Source organism: Nansenia antarctica (assembly GCF_963989245.1).
Source record: "Nansenia antarctica genome assembly, chromosome: 2".
In the NCBI taxonomy this organism is placed as follows: domain Eukaryota; kingdom Metazoa; phylum Chordata; class Actinopteri; order Argentiniformes; family Microstomatidae; genus Nansenia; species Nansenia antarctica.
This window is the reverse complement of record NC_137675.1, coordinates 32,349,538-32,363,709: the sequence shown is the minus strand read 5'-3', so window position 1 is coordinate 32,363,709 and position 14,172 is coordinate 32,349,538. Positions and strand designations below refer to the sequence as shown.

At 43.6% G+C, this 14,172-nt stretch overlaps 2 protein-coding genes across 3 annotated transcripts in view; one reads left to right on the top strand and one right to left on the bottom strand.

Annotated features, from left to right (window-relative positions):
- LOC308151019 (A-type potassium channel modulatory protein KCNIP2-like) overlaps window positions 1–1,312 on the top strand; it is a gene marked incomplete at both ends in the record, with an annotated part of 55,909 nt that extends 54,597 nt beyond the window's left edge. For both annotated transcript variants that reach the window (XM_080523826.1, XM_080523825.1), the window contains 3 exons: window positions 1–93; window positions 519–581; window positions 1,265–1,312. The exon at window positions 1–93 is cut by the window's left edge and continues 12 nt beyond it. In XM_080523826.1, the coding sequence (XP_080379952.1) occupies window positions 1–93; window positions 519–581; window positions 1,265–1,312 (204 nt within the window). The remainder of the gene's footprint in view (window positions 94–518; window positions 582–1,264) is intronic.
- A 2,520-nt stretch (window positions 1,313–3,832) lies between these two features.
- Window positions 3,833–12,286, bottom strand: LOC308151204 (cytochrome P450 3A27-like). The gene is made up of 13 exons (XM_080524029.1): window positions 12,165–12,286; window positions 11,844–11,937; window positions 11,470–11,522; window positions 11,051–11,150; window positions 10,824–10,937; window positions 8,785–8,873; window positions 8,511–8,659; window positions 7,945–8,072; window positions 7,762–7,837; window positions 7,384–7,544; window positions 6,957–7,183; window positions 6,638–6,800; window positions 3,833–4,821 (listed from the first exon to the last, which is right to left on the bottom strand). The coding sequence occupies exons 1-13, from the start codon at window positions 12,233–12,235 to the stop codon at window positions 4,747–4,749; spliced, it is 1,500 nt and encodes a 499-aa protein (XP_080380155.1). The 5' UTR covers window positions 12,236–12,286; the 3' UTR covers window positions 3,833–4,746.
- Between the last annotated feature and the right edge of the window lie 1,886 nt (window positions 12,287–14,172).

Below are 14,172 nucleotides of genomic sequence, written 5' to 3'. Positions count from 1 at the left end.
ATCATGTGCTCCATCTATGACATGATGGGAAAGTGGACGTGTCCCAGCATGCAACACAACGCCCCCAGGGAGCATGTCGACAACTTTTTCCAGGTAACTGACTCCTTTCCCGACTAGTTTCCTGTTCCAATGCCTTCCAAAATGGGACCTGCCTTGTGTTTGGGATGGCTATGACTGAAGTGAGCTTTTTGTGCAGGGACATCCTCTTCCTGAAACGTTAAGCACGATAGCCCCCCCCCCCCCCCCCCCCGCTGGACACAGAAAATAATTGCTTTTTTTTCCGGGTCAGTGGTTTTTGATGATGCTTTAGAATAAAGACTTGGGTTCAAATCTTGGCCCGTCTGCGTTAGGGATATAGACTGTTTGATCACTGACCTTGAATGATGTGAAAGAAAGGTGACATGAGATTGACCAATTCAGTCACGTGTCAGGTCAGTGGTGATCATTGTAATGATGTTACACTCAGGTGGTGGAGCAATTTGAATTCAATTTCTGTCTTCTCTGTCACACGCTGTTAGAAAATGGACAGGAATAACGATGGAGTGGTCACCATCGAGGAGTTCCTTGAGTCGTGTCAAAAGGTTTGTGACCTCCCACTGTGAAAACAGTTGTTCCACTGTGAAAACAGTTGATAAATGTTAATACTGTAAAAGTTTACATCGCACACAATCTCTTTTGTAGATCCAGCTCCAGATTTTATTCAAAGCGGAACTTCGAGCACGTCTTTTCTTTATTTTTCACTGGTGAACTCACCATTTAGTCTTCTGACTTTGAGAACTCTGAAAGCCTTGTTGGAGAAAATATGTTGTTTTATGGTCAATTAAAAGATCTGAGGTCGTAGACATGGTTGAGAATAATGAGTGGATAACTTGTGTCCATTTAGACGTCTCTACAATCTGGGGAATCGGGGACTAAAGGAAGGCCTTTCCCTTCCTGTAAGAGATGTGCCAATAACTGTGGCATAGCTAACAATTCATTCTTCCTGTGGACAGTGCCAATAACTTGTTGCGCAGATTCATATGATTGGTTACCAAGAGTAGTGACCTCATCAGGGAGTAAACCTATAAAAGTTTGTGTCTCTCCTCACAGGGGGCTTTTTGCTATTTTCTCTCTGAGCTCATGTAACTTTGCTTAATAAAAGGCCTCATTTGAGCCAATTGATTTAAGCTCTTTGTGCTTTTATATTACTACTAAATCTACTAAGAATCAATTAAATCCACAACAGCCTTTTTGTGCTTTTTGTCCCTCCCCTGCTCCCATCTAGGATGAGAACATCATGCAGTCCATGCATCTGTTTGACAACATCATTTAGGGACCTATGAGTGTGATGAGTCAGATAGGACCTCTTCTCTACCACCGGACCCATCCCCTCAGTCCCATAAAGGACACCCCTACCCACGCTGACTGTCTCTACCCACGGTGACTGTCCTCCCTACCCACGGTGACTGTCCTCCCTACCCACGCTAACTGTCTCTACCCACGCTGACTGTCTCTACCCACGGTGACTGTCCTCCCTACCCACGCTGACTGTCTCTACCCACGCTGACTGTCTCTACCCACGGTGACTGTCCTCCCTACCCACGCTGACTGTCTCTACCCACGCTGACTGTCTCTACCCACGGTGACTGTCCTCCCTACCCACGGTGACTGTCCTCCCTACCCACGGTGACTGTCTCTACCCACGGTGATTGTCTCTACCCACGGTGACTGTCTCTACCCACGGTGACTGTCCTTCCTACCCACGGTGACTGTCCTCTCTACCCACGGTGACTGTCTCTACCCACGCTGACTGTCCTCCCTACCCACGCTGACTGTCTCTACCCACAGTGACTGTCCTCTCTACCCACGGTGACTGTCTCTACCCACGCTGACTGTCCTCTCTACCCACGGTGACTGTCTCTACCCACGGTGACTGTCTCTACCCACGCTGACTGTCTCTACCCACGGTGACTGTCTCTACCCACGGTGACTGTCTCTACCCACGGTGACTGTCCTCTCTACCCACGCTGACTGTCTCTACCCACGGTGACTGTCTCTACCCACGGTGACTGTCTCTACCCACGGTGACTGTCTCTACCCACAGTGACTGTCCTCCCTACCCACGCTGACTGTCTCTACCCACGGTGACTGTCTCTACCCACGGTGACTGTCTCTACCCACGATGACTGTCTCTACCCACGGTGACTGTCCTCTCTACCCACGGTGACTGTCTCTACCCACGGTGACTGTCCTCTCTACCCACGGTGACTGTCTCTACCCACGGTGACTGTCTCTACCCACGCTGACTGTCTCTACCCACGGTGACTGTCTCTACCCACGCTGACTGTCTCTACCCACGGTGACTGTCTCTACCCACGCTGACTGTCTCTACCCACGGTGACTGTCTCTACCCACGGTGACTGTCTCTACCCACGGTGACTGTCTCTACCCACGCTGACTGTCTCTACCCACGGTGACTGTCCTCTCTACCCACGGTGACTGTCTCTACCCACGCTGACTGTCTCTACCCACGGTGACTGTCTCTACCCACGATGACTGTCTCTACCCACGGTGACTGTCCTCTATACCCACGGTGACTGTCTCTACCCACGGTGACTGTTCTCTCTACCCACGGTGACTGTCTCTACCCACGGTGACTGTCTCTACCCACGCTGACTGTCTCTACCCACGGTGACTGTCTCTACCCACGCTGACTGTCTCTACCCACGCTGACTGTCTCTACCCACGGTGACTGTCTCTACCCACGGTGACTGTCTCTACCCACGGTGACTGTCTCTACCCACGGTGACTGTCCTCCCTACCCACGCTGACTGTCTCTACCCACACTGACTGTCTCTACCCACAGTGACTGTCCTCTCTACCCACGGTGACTGTCTCTACCCACGGTGACTGTCTCTACCCACGATGACTGTCTCTACCCACGGTGACTGTCCTCTCTACCCACGGTGACTGTCTCTACCTACGGTGACTGTCCTCTCTACCCATGGTGACTGTCTCTACCCACGGTGACTGTCTCTACCCACGGTGACTGTCCTCTCTACCCACGGTGACTGTCTCTACCCACGGTGACTGTCCTCTCTACCCACGCTGACTGTCTCTACCCACGGTGACTGTCCTCCCTACCCATGCTGACTGTCCTCTCTACCCACGGTGACTGTCCCTACCTGACTGTCTCTACCCACGGTGACTGTCCCTACCAACGCTGACTGTGAGGAGCTGAAGCAATGGGAGGTGTTAAAAAAGGACTTTTCATCAATTTCCACCCCCACACGGATACGGATTCACTTATTCCACCCCGCAGCTAAAGGGAGACTTGAGAGAGAGACTTCCAGAGACTTGACCCTTTTATACAATATAAAAAAGAGTGTGTGTGTGTGTGTGTGTGTGTGTGTGTGTGTGTGTGTGCATGTGCACAGAGTCAGGTACATTAACTAGAAATGACACAGACCAGTACAGACCAGATACTTTAAGAGTCTAACACTCATGAGACACACCACCCATGGTACAGCACTTCATCTATGGTACTGCTTCAAACCCTCACTACATAATTCTCTCTCTCTCTGGAAAAAAAATATTGTTTTACTTCAAGGGACAAAGGCCAAAATCAAGCAATAAATAGTTTGGACTATCCTACGTATATGAGAGCAAATCGTTGCTCCGTCCTCCGGAGTGTGTTGTGTGTCTTCTGGAATGTTCTAATGGAATTCTCTACACTATAATCCATACTATAATGTGTCTGCATGACGTGTATGTAACCATAGAAATCGAAATCGAATGAACTCATTTTAATTGTATCTGTTGATGACATAATGACGATATACTGTAAAATCATTCATGTAACCAATTGTGCATCTAGTTGCCAGGCATTGCTTGTTGTAAAACTGTGTGTATATTTTGTATGGACATCATAATGAAGATGATGATGATGATGGTGATAATGAAGAATAAAGTCAGAGTTGCTATGCAAACACGTATGTCCTATTATTTCCACATTTTGGAAAAACTGAAATTGCATTAAGATGTTATATTGTTTTATATCTGTCATGACGGAAAATGGTATGGTTCAGCAATGTCTAAATCCAAACATTGTGTACATGTAAAACAGGGGTGTCAAATTCAAACTTACTGAGGGCCAGGCTGAGGTTTGTGAATAAAATCTGGGGCCAGACATTTAGTACAATGATATCGAAGAAATATAAGAAGGCTAGTAACTGTATTAAATAAATACTAGCTACTTTTGGAAAGGTAGATTAATTTATTTTTCATTATTTAGCCGGCTTCAGCTTAGACATAAGCCTACTGCGTTTAATATTTTTTAGACACCTGTTGCTAGGTAGAATTCATAATTGGGCATAAACATTTATGCCTCATCACCCAATGTAATTTTTCCCTGCTTACGTCAGTCACACTCACATTACCCTAGCAACGATACTGCTCCAGTGCCCTGCTACAGCAGAGAGATAGGACACGGAGCGCAGTCCGCAGTGCGAGAACACACACACACACACACACACACACACACTAGAGAAATTACTCCAAATGACAGTTTCCCACAGGCTATGATACCCAATACATTGTTATTGGTATATTTGCAAAATATTTACAACATTTGAGTAATGTTTTACTTGTAGTAAATTAGTAATAGACAGTCAGATACAGTGTGACATGAGAGCAGCATGTCTAACAGTAGAAGCAGGGCAGGTCCTCATGGTTGGTGTTGGACTCCTGGCAGGCAGGCGATGGAGTTCAGCGGGGCACCATCTTGAGTTGGATAGGCCGCTTGGGGCCCAGAAGACCCTGGGTGTCCAACTCAAGGGGGATCTGGTGGGAGTTGACACCCAGAGTAGGAAAGAACAAGTTAAACAGATTTCAGCACAACACTATGAATGCTGCCTATGAATGCTACCTACTACTGTGTAATTGTGACTTTCCGGTAAACTTGCAAAATGAACTGAAACTCCTTTACATCGTCTCTTGGGTGTACTGTACATACATTCAAATGACCCTATAGTCTTGAGGGAGTTCAGCAGAAGAAACGTAGCTTTGTTTAAAAAGACATACTTCCATATCAGTTAGTACGTAGCCTATAATGAGGATGAGTGTATTCAAAAATGCAATCTGGGAAATTAAATGGGAAGTACATATTCATGCAGTAGTAGTTTTCAAAAAGCGATGAGCTAAAAGTCAGATACCATGATGATAAACAGATGTGTCAGCCTTTATAGCGAACTTTGAACTAATTCCTGGCAGGTTATTTTACAATCTCAGCTGGTGTTATTTTATGTAATATCATTATGTAATAGTCTAACCCTCACCCTAAAGCTACAGATCTAGGATCAGATTAGCCAAACCCTCAAATCTAACCTTAACCATTAACCTTATCAGTGGTCAGATATAATAATAATAATAATAATAATAATAACTTTTTATTTGTATAGCATTTTTCCTGCAAACGTTGCAGCTCAAAGTGCTCAGATAGAATAGGTAGGAAGAGATTAGCTACCTTCTCTTATGATCTATGTTTAAGGGCTCCTTTGTGGTTGTGTATGTGACTGTTAAATACTATAACTTTTAAGTTATAAATGAAAGAGAAGTGACTTTGAGAAGGAATGCTAGATCAATGACATGCTATGCAGGATAAAGAGTTTTATCATGTGTTTATTTATGATATCTGTCTTTCTTGATCTGTCTCTTCCAAAGTGAAGTACACTCATAAAGCTATCTCTATAAATATTACAAACAGGTACACACTGTTTCATTGATTTGACTTACTGCAAGAAATATATAAGAGGTGCTACATTATAATACATTATATTATTATGATGATGATGATGATGATTATTATTATTATTATTATTATTATTATTATTATTATTATTATTATTATTACATAGATATCATGACTAGTCAGATCTGGCCCAGAATGTCACCCTGTTTCAACTAAGAAATTCTTAGTGAGAAACACATTTCTTTTTCACGCTGAAATACTGAAAATCAATCACTGATTGAATGAGGACAACTAGCTAACAAAGCTAACTTTGTAACTTCCGACCCTCTACTCTACAGAAAACTAGCGAGTGTTTGAACAGGAGTATGACATGTTCATGACATGTCTTTTCCAGGACTTCATCTCAAGGGCTTTTTAATGATCCTAATACAACCGGCTGTTTTAGGTCACCAAAAAGCCGTTGAGATGACAATGATGAAAAGAAAAATCGCCCAAACGACATGTGACCTGGCCTAGTCCTGGGCGTCTCTGAAAGACGTCATCATGACATCTTTATAACATCTTTGTGCTTGCTGGGTCAGTCACTTTTTTGGTTCTTTTCTTAAAAAAAGAACATTTGGAGGCGCTTGGTGGCATAGCACACTAAGGTGTCAGCCATGTAATCGATCCCCAGTTAAATTCCAGCCATCGACATAACCTGCATGTCATCCCTCCTCTCTCCCTCACCCATCCTTCCTGTCAATCTCTACTGTCGCTATCCCATTAAAGCAGAAATGCCCTAAAAACATATTTTTTTTAAAAGAAAAAGAAGAAGAACATTGAACAACGAATACATTACATAAATAAACGCAACAAAGTCATAGGTACAAAAAATTGCGTTATAATCATTCTATTATTATTTGATCTCACCTCTGTCTCTTTGCAGACAGTGAAGCTGAACTTCTGTAGAATCTCCACCATGGCCAGTTTCATCACCACCAGAGCGAATCGCATCCCGATGCAGTTCCGTGGGCCCGCCCCGAATGGCATGTAGGTGTACGGGTCGAAGCTGTCCTTGTTCTCCTTACTGAACCTGCACACAGAGAGGAGGAGGAGGAGGAGAAGGAGGAGGAGGAGGAGGAGGAGGAGGAGGGGGAAAAGAAGTGACATCAAAGTATTATGATAGTTACAGATTGTTGATGAAACCTGCTCTTATTGGTTGGTGTTGTGTTCAGATGTAGTCCACTACCTCTCTGGTTTGAACTCCTCGGGGTCTTGCCACAGGTCGGGGTCACGGTGCAAGGGCCAGGTGGGTACCATGACAACCATACCCTTGGGGATCGTGACGCCGTTGATATTGACAGTTTTCTTGGCGACCCTTTCAACTCGCAGGGCGATGGGGTACAACCTGAGAGACTCGTTGATCGCGCTGTCCAGATAGTCCATCTGCATCAGAGCCTCGTACTGGATAGGAGCCTGCACAGGGATGTTACACTCACATTAGCACCCTGTGAAATACTGTCAGCTATCTACTCTCTGTACCAAAGCAATAATAATAGATGGGAGTCTGCCGTGCACAGGGGTTACACACAGGCACCAGCACCCTTCAAAATACTGTGTCACCATCATACTTCCTGTAACAGTTGAATATGAATAGGAAACTGCAGAGGGGTTACCTTGTTGGGGAACACTGTGTCTATCTCCTCCTGCAGCTTGGACATGATGTGAGGGTTGGTTGCCAGATTGTAGGCCAGGAAGGTCAGGGAGCTACTGGTGGTCTCATAGCCAGCAAAGATGAAAAACATCGCCTGGGACAAGATCTCATGATCACTCAACCCTATGAAGAGATAGGGGAAAAAAGACAGGGAGGAGAGAAAGGGAGGGAAGGTAAGAGATTGGGGGGGGGGGGGTAGGTAGATGAGAGAAAGGGATGAAGAGAGTCCCATACAAATACAGTATGTCCACAGTGTGGTTGTAGGTATGAATGTGTATTTGAGGCAAGTGTATAGTATGTGTATGTTTGATGCGTGTGTATGTGTGTTTAAGGCAGGCACCTTTACTCTGCTCCTCTCCCTTTGAGCTGCTGCCTTTCTGGGAGTCCATCATCAGCTGCAGGAAATCCATCCGACTCTGGAAAGCAGCCAGACATCAGATCAGATCACATGACTGTCTGGCAGATCCCACAGGCTCTTTACACTGGATGAAGATCAAACATCTGGTCCATTCTATCTACACACCTTCATGGTGCCAGCCTCGCGATTCGACTTGATCTTCTGAACAGAAGAATAGAAGAAATTTGTGACCGAGGCAGGAAACAAGGAGAACTCCATCTTTTCCATCACAGGAATCATGAAAGGGAAGAATGCTGGATGGACAGGAAATGCCATGGTTACAAACAGGAACCAGGAAATACAAAGAGAAACACGAAATACCATGATACGTGACTCGTGAAATGATAAGTGCACAGAAATAACTCTGTATCCCTAGATACTTCTGAATCCAATCCACTCAGATCTAGAAGTGTCTAGCATTTAGGGACTAGGGGTTGTTCTGGGTAGGGCCAGAACATTCACAGTGTGGTTTATGTCAGACTAATCAATGAAATTGATAGTTTCATTTAGTAGAGGTCCCATATTATGAAAAACCGAAATAGCCTGTCAAGAACAGCACTGAAACAGAGGGGTATAGAGGTATGCAAGAATGCCTTTAGATTCAAATCTGAGTGGTATTTTCAGCAAAAAAGAGTATACTATGGGACCTTTAAGCACTAAATACATTCAAAGCTACATGGGGGCAGTTGTACCAACTATGAGGAACAGTGGGTTGAGAAAGTTAAACTTGAGCATTTTCTTGATGTTGGTCACAAACGGATGGGAAGGGTTGTGGAGGGAGTCGATGTCAACACCGAATGAAGTGCTGACAACCACATCCATACTGTATGGTCCAAAGAATCTGGAACACAACCACACAATCGCTGACCAGCAGAACCACAACCACTCAAATGAAAGGGGTAGTTCACTAAAAACGACCTCATCTTTAGAGAAAGAAAGGTTTTGGACTCGGAGAGAAATACTCACTCCTTGAGCTCAATGGGCTCATCTTTATCAGACTTGTTCTTCATACTGCTGACCAGGTTACCAGAGTGCTGCTTCATGATCCCGAACATCTGTGGAGGGAAAGATCCATATCACGTCTGAAACATGGACTAATATAATGTCTATATAGCCTGAGAATATGAATTTATACAGGATATGTCAAGAGATTGAATGGGACCTAATAATAGGATGGGAAGTTTGCGGGCATGTTGATTAGACACAGCTTAAGTGGGTTAGCTGATGAGCGAACTAGTTATGGGATTGGCTGTTGTACCCTTTAAAAACCCCTGGGTTTAGGTGAGAGGGGAAGAGGAGGGACAGGGGAAAAGGATTACTTGTGTTGATGTGAATGGACTGTTGGCGACATTGCTCTCTTGGAGCGAACTCTCTTCTAGTGAGCCGGGGTGGGTGGCTGGCTGGCTGGCTGGCTGGCTGGCTGTGTCTGGGCACAGAACAAGAGCTGCCGAAAAGAGACTTCCTGGTGGAGCCGAGCTGACTTGGACTGATCACGGGGCTGTCGACGTGAGTCATACTAGCAGAGCTGAGCCGACCTAATCGACTAATTGTGGGCTGCCGATGAGGGGTGTCCTGATAGAACCGAGCTGACCTGGGTTGATCGTGGGACTGCCGCCTAGAGACTCTCTCCATTGCATCGTTGGAGGCGGCAGGTCCCGTATCCAGGCAACCAGAGACTCTTTGTTTATTTATTTGATCTGTTTGTGGGGTAGCACTGAGAGTGAGAGCCTACCCCACGCACCCTACTCTGTGTTGTCTTGTCCTGTGTGTCTTCCCCCCCCCCCAACATGCCACCTAGTCCAGTACTTTGTAGGTCCTTGAGGGGGGTGGGGAGTGAAGGGTAGTGCCTCGGGTGGGTATCTATGGGAGTGCGTCTCATGTGTGCAGTGCCCTATTGGTTTTGGATGGAGTGTTCTCCTTTGCAGTGCTATATCAACATCACCAGAGTGTAGTGCTCCCTCTCTTGTATTTGCAGTGCCATCCCCATGTCACCTGAATGTCGTGTGGGTTTTTCCCCTGTTCACTATTTGTATGGCCATTGATTTTCAACAACGCGGAACTCTATTCACGTTATTCGAAAGAAAAGTCTGATCATTACATCGGATCCCGACATGAGGACGAAAGCATTAGAATGTTGTGAGTTTAGGATTATAAGGTTCTATCTCCGTTTAGGGTAGTTCAGAGATATTCAGCGTCAACGTTTTTACATTCCATTATGTTTTGTGAGGAGGAACCTTTGTATTTTATTAATTACTAACTCAAAAATGTCAACATTTTAAAAATAACACCACACAGGCATTAATAAACACCTAATGGATCAGATTATGTAAAAAACTCAATTCTGACAACAATGGAGATAGAACCTTATAATTCTAACGTCACGATGTGTCACATATGCTTGTCCTGGTCTTCTGTGTGAGTGTGTACTGGAGAATCTTGTGCCGGGAAGGTTTAAGGGGGTACACTGACACTCCATAGTGTGACAGATACATCATTTATATACTATAGTCTAGGAGCAAGTGACTCCAAATATTAAACATTATTCCATGCTCAGTCACATGGGAAGGAAAGTTGTTTATGTTCATGTTCAACTTCGGTTCAGGCCTGACACTAAGTTAAATGTTGCAGCTGTACGTTAGGTGATGGACAGCAGAACTCACATATGCAAAACACATCACCTGTTCATGGTCATGGGCTTAAAAGAGCCGAGTCATGCAACACTCCACCATAGTTAAACAGTGTTACACCGCTGGCTTATGAGAGTTATACTTATGGGTCCCCCCAGCCCCCACGAGCTCGCTCGCTCTCCTATTTAGGGGGTTTGAGAAGTTATGGGCTCCCTGCCATATTATTGTATTTGATGTTGTTAAACTAACCCTATCCCTAACATTTTACAGAGCAGAGCCATCCAATTATGCCAAACCTAATGTACTACCCTTTAGTTAAACAATATTAAACAGACGAACAGAGCGAATAAAAGAAGGAGGGGAGAGGTGGAACTGTACTTCTTTAAGCCGTCCACTGGTGAAGGAGGGAGACAGGATACTGCGGATCCGTCTCCACATATCGTCCTCGACGGCATTCACTGAGTCATACAGAGGCCCGTTGAGACCGAAATTCTAGAATAGGAATGATGGTAAAAACCTAATATTAATAATACTATAATAACATGATGTTATCAATTTAAGAACCATTTATGTATTGTTTTATCCATACAACGACTTAAAGTTACCCTCCTGTTAGTGAAAAGGGAGTAGCATTCCTTGACGAAGATGGTTTTGATCATGGCGTTGTCCATGATACACAGGACGGGCTGACGACCATCATAGATCCTACAGACCAGCAGAAACAAAGATAGTTGGATAGCTAGATAGATAGATAGATACAGACAGACAGACAGACAGACACAGATCTATACTCTTAGAAAAAAGAAAAGTTCTCCTGTGGGAGAACCCTTTGAAGAACCCTTTTAATGTCTATGTAGAACCCTTTTAGGTTCCATGTAGAACTCTTCTCCACAGAAGGTTATAAATGGAACCCATAAGAGTTCTTCGCAGGGTTCTCAACCAAAGATTCCTTTTGGAACCCTTTTTTCTAAAAGTGTAAACCCATCGTAGTTACCAATAACAAGGATCAGTTCAGCAGACTCACCCCCATATTTTCCCATACTTCTGGAAGCACTCTGAGTCATAAACGTGTATACCCTGGGAGCCCAAAAGAAAAACAGCCTGTTCATGAATGCTTGTTGCCATAAACCTGATCTGTGGCTGAGTCTATGAATGAGTGGAACTAGCTTCAGCCTAAAGATGACAAGTGTACAGGATTTGAATGGCCATCAAGTTGAAAAGCTTTATTGCCTTTTTTTTCGGAGTTCAAATTCAGCTTCCATGACTTTCAACACAACATAACAGCGCCTAACGTACAAACTACAGAGAAATCCAGCCAAACATCCCCATTGCCATATGTTACAAAACTATGTGGATACATCTACAAGGTAATGGTTTATGGGCTTAACCTTTACAAACCTTCTTATACTCCAGCATCGTCCCGAAGTAAGGAAAGGGTTTGGGACCAGGGATGCCCATTGTTTTGAATATTCCATATGGCCAGTACCCATACCTGGTCACAACAAATACTGCATCATCAACAATCTGACTTCTGAAATTGTTACGAGAACTAACAGTTTGTTAGAGTTAGTTAATATTCCAACATATGTATCAATCAAAAGCAATCAAAAAACTGTTAATGAAAACAGAAAACTGATTAAAGAGTTCATACTGGCATAATATGCTTAAATATCTGATATTACACACACGCACACACATAACTGTATTAAAACTCCTTACACTACGATTAGAGTTATGAGTAAGGCAAGGAGAGTCCATGTCTCGGCGGAGAAGTACGGAAGGTAGCCCATCTTTGATCAGGTTCAACCGCCTCTGAGCACGCTTGGACTTGTCTGCAGAAGGGATTATTTGATATCCTGACAGGGACACAAACAGGTGAAAGAGTAAGTGAGAGGTGAAGATGACGAAGGCATGGCTAGTTAATGATTTAAAGGATCCCTGCATACGCCTCTGTGCCTCTGGGTTAAAGGGGGTGAAACAAACCAGATTGAAATCAAACGATTAACTGTGTATTCTTCTTGAATGAAGAAATGCTCCGCTTTCAAATCAAACATACCAGTAAAATCATACAATCACGATACAATCACAAGCCCATCTTGTTATCTTCAACCTTGCCTTATAAACACAAATACCCTAATCATGTCAACCAATTGTCCAATTAATCATGTTATTGCCTTGGTAGAAACTGTGAGTAGGCCTACGCAAGAGATTGACTAAAGGATCTATTTTAGATAACTGGACAGTTATCATTGAGCTATTCAGTTATGCTGTATCTTCCCATTAAACCCCATAACTTTTCCAGTTTAGCTTCTCTTAATGATTGCTTGGAAGATATTAGATTTCATATTTAGCTCTCCTAGCTCCATGGTAGCAACACAGGACAGTCTTGGCTATCTATCTTTTATTGTTGGCTGTCTATTACGGTAGATTTTCATACTGGTCTCAATTTCGAGAAACAAATTAAAACAGTTGAGTAACATTTGCAAAATACAGCCTTTCTTGTCATCTGCAGATCTAGAGAAAGGCATCCATGCATTCATGTATTCATCTCATCTCATTTAGATTATTACAACTCCCTCTTTTATATACATATGTGACAGGGCATGGTTAAAAAGTCCGCAACTAGGGCAAAATCATTTTTCTGTTTTTTCCGGATTATGAAAGGGTAGATTGTAAGCTTTAAAATGATGTGTCATACATTGAAATCTGAAACAAGTTGAAGAAGTCATGGATAGTTTAATGGTGATACCCCCTGAACCACTGTACTGAGATATCCAGCCTTCAGAGTCTCGAGTCTTCAGAGACATTTTTCACAGAGGTAATGGGTGGGAACAATAGCTGGTTAACTCCACCCTAATCACTCCCTCAAGACAACCACACCCTCAAGACAACCACTCCCCCATTACACTACCTGTCATTATCTACCTGTCATCTGTCAGTGGGGTTGTTGCAGGGCTGACACGTTTAAATAGCTAAACAATAATCATAATAATAATAATAATAATAATAATAATTCAAGATTCATGATTTCTTATTGCCATGTGTGCCAAAAGTTTATTACATCCCATTACAAGTACAAGAGAGTAAAATTCATGGCAATGGAAAAAATTAGGCAAGATACAATTGAGCAATACAATAATAGAATGGTAAAAAATAATAATGTTGTGTCCGTGTGCACATGCATTTATCATTATAGTCAGGGGTGCACATAACTGGTGCGCCAGTGCGCATGCGTCGCCAAAATGCATGCTGCGCGGCAGATCAGCCGCATGAAGGCGCTCTTGCGCACCAACAGCTTTTTTTGTTTTGTTTTTGTTTTTGAAAAGTTGATTTCAGTGTTTACAGAACAGAGCAGTGCTTAAAGAGATGTCCGTTTATATCAGTGTGTTTAAAGAACAGACATTCAGTTAGTGCTTAAAGAGATGTCCGTTTATATCAGTGTGTTTAAAGAACAGACATTCAGTTAGTGCTTAAAGAGATGTCAGTTGATTTCATTGTGTTTAAAGGAGTCGGACAGACTTTCATTCTTAAAGAGCAGTCATTTGATTTTGCATTTGTTTCTTTTGTTTTGCACACAATAATTTGGTCGTTCATCTTTATTTATGAATAAATGTCGTTTTGCTAATAATATATCCATGTATCCCTTTTTTATCCATCCTGTGGGACGGGTCGTGACTCGCGAGCTCGGGGAGCACCAAGCAGCATCCCTAGGTGCTCCTCTGAGCAC